The 6,670-nt window shown below is 40.8% G+C and overlaps 1 protein-coding gene across 5 annotated transcripts in view; it reads left to right on the top strand.

Moving 5' to 3' along the window:
* Window positions 1–6,670, top strand: part of ZNF385D (zinc finger protein 385D) — an 849,687-nt gene that overhangs the window by 826,752 nt on the left and 16,265 nt on the right. For all 5 annotated transcript variants that reach the window (XM_045297460.1, XM_045297459.1, XM_045297461.1 and 2 more), the window contains exon 5: window positions 2,820–3,050. In XM_045297460.1, the coding sequence (XP_045153395.1) occupies window positions 2,820–3,050 (231 nt within the window). The remainder of the gene's footprint in view (window positions 1–2,819; window positions 3,051–6,670) is intronic.

The following is a 6,670-nucleotide window of genomic DNA, read 5'->3' on the forward strand; positions in this document are numbered from 1 at the left end:
TTTATTAAAAAAGTTTAAAATATATAAATATTTATATATATATTTACCTTACCATTTAGTTTAAAAGCAAAACACCTCCTTGATATCTTGTTATAAATGAGTAGTCATCCCCCATTCATTGAGTCAAATCTGTCTATTAAATTTCAAGTAAAAATTGAGCTGCTTATATATCAGTGGGCTACAACATCGGAGGGCTTGAGTTGAGCATTTGGATGTTAATTCCTTTAAGTCTATCTCATGCTTGGGACTTGCTTTTCAGAGATGTTAATACTTTACTAACCCCAGGGCATAGACAATTTGATGTCTTTAATCTGGTGGCACGTTTAGTATAAATATACATTATTCTCTGAGATCATAAAGGAGAATAAGTTAGCTGGCATGGGGATTGGAAGATTTATTTATTCTATACTTTTGTTAGCAAATTTCACTGTAAATAGAAAAATTAGTTTAGGATAACCATGCCATGTACACTTTCTAGTTCAAACCATAAAATAAGCATTGTCAGTCAGGGGAGGAGTTGTTGGAATAAGGTATTCTTACCATGATAGATTTCAATGAAATATGCACCGCTTACTCAGGCTCCCCTGTGGGGTTGCATGTTTTAAACATTAATATCATATTTATCCTTGTCACTCCCCATAGAACTGTTTGTGAGAATAGTTTAGTGGTTTTGGCATTTTATGATTATGATCTTGCTTGGAAAATCATAGTCATATAGATGAGAGTGTTATTCACAACGTTTTGTGTTTTCTCCCAAATCTTGGATTTGTTTATTCCATGAAATTCTTTGCTCCTGCTTGTGAAATACTACTTTCATGATCTTAGGACTTTTACTTAATTTCCCATTTTCGCAGGTTGTTCAAAGGTAAAATGAAATTATGTAAAGCACTTAGTAATTTACCTGACCATTTGATAATTATACACAAGCACATATATGTAAGCAATTGTTCCTGTTTTATGGGGGGCAATGGAAAATGAGGGAGCCACCTTTAAAATAGTCTTTTTGTATGTGTGCAATTTCTGGATTCTCAGAGATACTTTCTGGCTATTAATTGGCATTTTTAGACTGGTCCCTTCGTGGTCAGTTATAAATTAATCAGGAATCAGGCTTGTCAGCATTCAAGTGGACACATGTATTATAGAAGAATGTGGTATTTGAGTAGTTTTAGTTGTATTTTATTCCTTACAGCCAGTATATATATTTTTTCATGATTGCTAAATGTTTTACGTGAGACTGCAGGATACTTACTTGATCTTAGTCACCAAATAAGTGACCACTAGTGTGTAAAGTGTCAGGCAAATGTAATAAGATCCTGATGAATCATCTTATAAAATAGCCCTCAACAACAGCCCATTTCTCTTCTTATCGACTAGAGTGCTTGATGGGTGTGTGTGGGGGGCGGGGGGTGTCTCACTTATATTTCCTACTCTATCCCTTCATAAAAGGAGACACCTTGATGATAAGGGCTAAGAGAATTAAGCCCTCAAGCAAACAAACACATTGTATTGCAGGGAGTCCACTGCTCTTGATACCCACTGCCCAGCCCACTTTTTCCTGAAGTTTTTAATGTGGCCTTAAGAGTAAGGAACCCTTGTGGTGTCCTGGTTATGTGCTAGGCTACACTCTGCAAGGTCCTGCGTTCGAAACCACCAGCCACTCCACCAGAGAAAGATGGAGCTTTTTAGACTCATCAATAGTTAATAGTCATGGAAGCTCTCAGGTGTTAGTTCTTCCTTGACCTTGAAGTTTGTTCTGAGTCGGCATCGACTCAATGGCAATGAGTTTGAGTTTTTATAGCAGCATGTGGGATGAGAAACAGTTCTGAGCACACCAGTAGCTCAGAAAGGCAACCTAGAAATATTTTTGAACATGAATTCAAGAACTTATCTCTCTCACACAGAGAGAGAGAGAAATAAGTGTAGCTAGGACATGAGCATAGAACTTATTTTCAATCTATGTTTTGTAAATGGCAAACATTTCTAATAGCATGCCCCGTGTGTGCTCATGGGAAGGTAATGCTGGGCCATTTCACAGTGGAGGGTGAGCTCTCCAGATTTAGAGTCAGACTTCGGAGCCAACAGACTGGTAAGGTGAGCCGGACCCTCACTTTCCTGGTCATCAGACCCAAACTCGGGAAAGGATGTGACATTAACGTAGTGACAACAGTATGGGGATGGTTGTGATGTTCATACTCCGCTTGCAACCCCCCGGCACAGTCAGGGACAATGCACGCATTTTGTAAATGTGCTCGACTCGAATTTTGCTTATTTGGATGCTGATGTACCTGACGCTAAATATGCAACTTTGTAAATAAGGACGATGACTTCGTGAATTCCTGATCTGGGTAAAGCCACATGGCGTTGGGTTACATTTAATCTGTACAAATACATACAAATAGATCAGAAACTTTTTTTCAATTAAATATTGAAAGAAAATTGAGAGGCAAGTAATAAACTATCTTAAATATATGTATCCTCTTTTAATTTTTAAAAGTCATCAATGTAGAAATATATATATCGAGAGAGAGTATAGTGCATTATAAATATTATTCAATCCCTTTGTTTGCAAGAAAAACCTGTGGATGCATTTAAAGTATATGTGTAACTAGAACATGAACATAGAAGTGTATTTTCTCAGATGGCCTGAATGTTTGGTCTGTAAATATCCTCATGGAATGATGGACACACATCGTTGACAAGCAGTAATTGGTGGCTGCTCTTATCATTATTAGCAGGATATAATGCTACATTTCCAAATAGGGAACGATAAAACCATTGGATTTTTTTTCTCTTCTTTCTTATGCTGTTTTTGAATGCAGACAGTACTGCAGGGACACCAGCAATATCAACGACAACTGTGGAAATCCGCAAAAGCAGTGTTCTGACAACAGAGATCCCCTCAAAAGTGGAGAAAAGCCCCACGACAGCCGCTGGCAATAGCGCGTGCCCTTCCACAGAGACTGAAGAAGAAAAGGCAAAGCGGCTGCTGTACTGTTCGCTGTGCAAGGTGGCCGTCAACTCCGCCTCGCAGCTGGAGGCGCACAACAGCGGTGAGACGCACTGATTTCTTTCCTCTCTCAACGGCGCTGCAATGATCGGACTCCGAATCCATGCGATCTTTGGCAGCAGGGGGACAGAGGGGTGGCAGAAAACTAGCAATTATTACTTGGAATTCATTAACCATTAAAAGATAAAAACGACAGCAGAACGTTATTTACGGTGGGGGGAGCAGGGCATAGGAGAGGTTTCTGGAGTTTACAGTCCAAGTTATGTCTGAGGGTGTGTGTGTGTGTTTATGAAACATTATGGGAGATCGAGTGAACATAATACAAAGATATAAGTTCTGTATGCATTGACTTGTAAATGAAGTTTCCTACAGCCGTGCCCATAATATAGTTGCAAAATGTGGTGGCATCGCTCCACGGACTATTGGTGAGCGTCCCTTGGTTGTGGTTTGTGTACCAACTACCATTGTCTGGGTCCATGAGACCTGATTCATGCAAATTTAACAAGTGCCTACTCTTTGCGGCCACTGAGTGATGATATCTGTAGGTCATCTTTTATTTACTCTTCCTGATAACCTAGATATACTATTTTCATTTCATTTTTGAGAAGGCACATGACAAATTAAATGAAAGCTATGATTCAAACCCATGTTGGTCTGACTTGAACATTAACACTTTAATAAAGCATAACGGAAGTATGGTTAAGCCAGGATGAAATGCTTTCCCTAAATATGTTAGCCCTACCCAGCTGTCCATTCTCCATCTCTCTTTCTTATATTACCGATATATACATATGTCCTTTATTATATCCAACATTTTGGCATAAGATCAATTTCTCTCTCAAAGATTGGGTTCATTGCCAGAAGTCCGTCAGCAATTACACCAGAAAAAGGATCCGTTGTAAATCATACCCTGAGTTAATATTGCAGCTGTACATTGACTGAGTCAGGGGCCAATCCCTGTGGGCTACACTGGTTAAGTACTGACGCCAACACTCTACGGGAGCAATTGCAGATGGAGAACAATTTTTTTCAGCATCTAGCTTCCTCCTGCTTAAAGCATTGTTTGCAGTCAGGGAAAGTTCATGAGTTCAAGAGTGAAGAAATAAAGAAAAGCTGCTGGCCTTAAGCCAATGATAGATCTGCCACGGATTTCCTCAATAGATTTTCCCTGAAGTAAGATCCTTAGGAGGTCAGAAACCTCAGTTGGCACCCACTGATGTTTTAAGTCTACTTGACCATTCTGCATAGTGACACAGAAACTGCCACTCTTAGGCTTATATTTGACAGATAACAAAACTATGCCCTTTGAGGCAGAGGTTTCTTTATCAAGAATTTGGACGCCATTCTTACTTCTAATCAGAAACTTCTGAATAAGACGTAAATGAGGAGTTATTGGTTGTAGCACACACCAGGCCAACTTTTTTCTTGTTTGGATTTGATGGGTTTGGGAATTACAAGTACTTATGAGGCTTTTAACTATAGATTCACCTGCAGATTCTGATTTATTGGATCTGAGGCCTGGGAAATGGTAGTTTGGGGAGATTAAAAAAAAAAAAAAGAAGAATCTCAGATTTGTGTAACAATTCTCATGATGGCATCTGAGGTTTTAAGGAATTGAGTGGTTGTGTATTAGTCTGGGTACATTCATATGTCTTTATTGGCCAGGTTGGCACAATAAACTAACTACCTCAGTTTGTTAACTTTACTTGAATTCCTTGATAGGTGACATTGTTCACCCCCATCTTTCAGCCTACTTGGGGACTAGAACACTCCCCTGCTTTCCAACCTGGAGATAGCCGCACATCTGCCGTTTCCATTACAAGGAGCCCTGGTGGTGTAGTGGTTACACATGGGTCTACTAACTACAAGGTCAGCAGTTTGAAACCACCATCCTCTCCTAGGAAGAAAGCTGCAACTTTCGCTTACCCGAAGAGAGGTACAACCTCGGAAATAGGCTGCTGAGTTGGAATCAACTCAATGGCAGTGAGATTGGTTTATGGTGCCCCTCAAGATGTCCTGGGAGGATAATGGGTCAGCACTTGGACAGAGCTAACTGCAAGGTCAGCATTTCAATCCCATTGGTTGTTCCTGAGGATAAGCTAAAGGTCTCTGCACCCATACAGGGGTACAGAGAGCCAAAAGAACAGCTCTACCTTGTCCTCCAGAGTCACTGAGTCAGAATGGACTTAGCAGCAATGAGTTGGCTTAGTGGTTCTCTTCCTGCATTAGAGAACCTGTGTGTGTGTGGGGGGGGGCGGCATGGTGGAGAATACTCACCCCATGGTCCCTAGCTTACTTCTTATTTAAGACCCTACCCTAGTCTTTCGCTACTGAGCACTGTAGGACAGAAAGTGGCAAAGTAGCAGCAGCAATGTGCATGTGGATGTTCCTTTGACTGCGTCTTGCTCACAGTGTTTGATCCCTGTTTTCTCTCCCTTTCAGTGTCGGGTGGCTCACTGTGTCTGGGACTTCCTCTAAAACTAAGATGAATATACTTGAAAAATCCTTCCTGTATCCAAGCAGCTGCCTCTTGCACATTCTTCTATGTTTTCTCCCTTAGGGTCCAATAGGGTGAAACTAGTGGAGCAAGTGTAGAACAAAGACGCTCCATGTATGTTCACACATCTGTCCCAAAATAGGTGTTTTCGTTCTAGTGTTGGACACCGGAGCATGATGGCATGTTTTCTTTAGATTCCCTTCGAAGCATTCTCTGGTGAAAGCCTCTGAGTGCACATGGCTTTTTTTTAGGAAGCAAAAGAAACCAGCAAAGGGAGTGGAAAAGTGAATCGAGGAAAGAAGGCAGCCAGTGTAGGATGCAGCATTTATCCAGTGACCACTGTGGAGGGCTGCAGGGCAATCCTACTGAGGAAACGATGGGAGGTGCATCCCCATGTGATCTCACCCAAGAGGAGATACTGAGTCAGATTATTTAAATATTAACTGCCATCACCTCACATCAGTCCTTGGTGCAGGAGCGCTCTTGAGGACTTTATTTCCCTAGCCTTTCTGTCCTGCTGCTTAAATGGCAGAGAGGGCTTGGATAGCCAGACAAAGCCAGTGGAAAGTCAGTTTGAACTTGGATTGTAAGGACTAAATGTTTCAGGGAATCTGGACAGAGAACTAATAGTTCTCATGTTAGACATGTGCTCTTGAAAACTATATTAGCAACGGCTCCTGTAAAACAAACCACTCCACTTCCCAAGTCGTCTTAGAAATGCTATCACACAGGAGATTTGCTGTAAGAGATTTATCCATGTGGCAGAATTAACCTAGGATGTGACATATCCCTTTTACAGAATCAGAAAACAAGGTTTAACCATTCATTCACCAAAATATATGTGTACCAAACCCTCGAGAACTAGTATTGAACAGGATAAGTGGGCTTTTTCAGTCCAGGGAGGAAGGTATTAGACTTGAAAAAATTGTGCAAAATAAATAAATGACAAAAGACTGGTGGGTGCAATGGAGTTTAAGTCAACCAGTGAATGACCAGAAGTAAACCAACATATGAGAATTGGGGACAAAGAGGTTCCAGGTAGCTGCAAGACATGATGTCGAAGTCTCATAGTAGCAGTGATGTAGAACAAGGGCTGAGAAGCAAAGGGAAGTGGGCAAAGGACAAAAGAATATGAAATAAGTTTGGGTCAGATATTGGGAAATTTG

This window comes from Echinops telfairi, unplaced genomic scaffold (assembly GCF_000313985.2).
Source record: "Echinops telfairi isolate 266 unplaced genomic scaffold, ASM31398v2 ScPeMD7_7420;HRSCAF=8458, whole genome shotgun sequence".
Taxonomy (NCBI): Eukaryota; Metazoa; Chordata; class Mammalia; order Afrosoricida; family Tenrecidae; genus Echinops; species Echinops telfairi.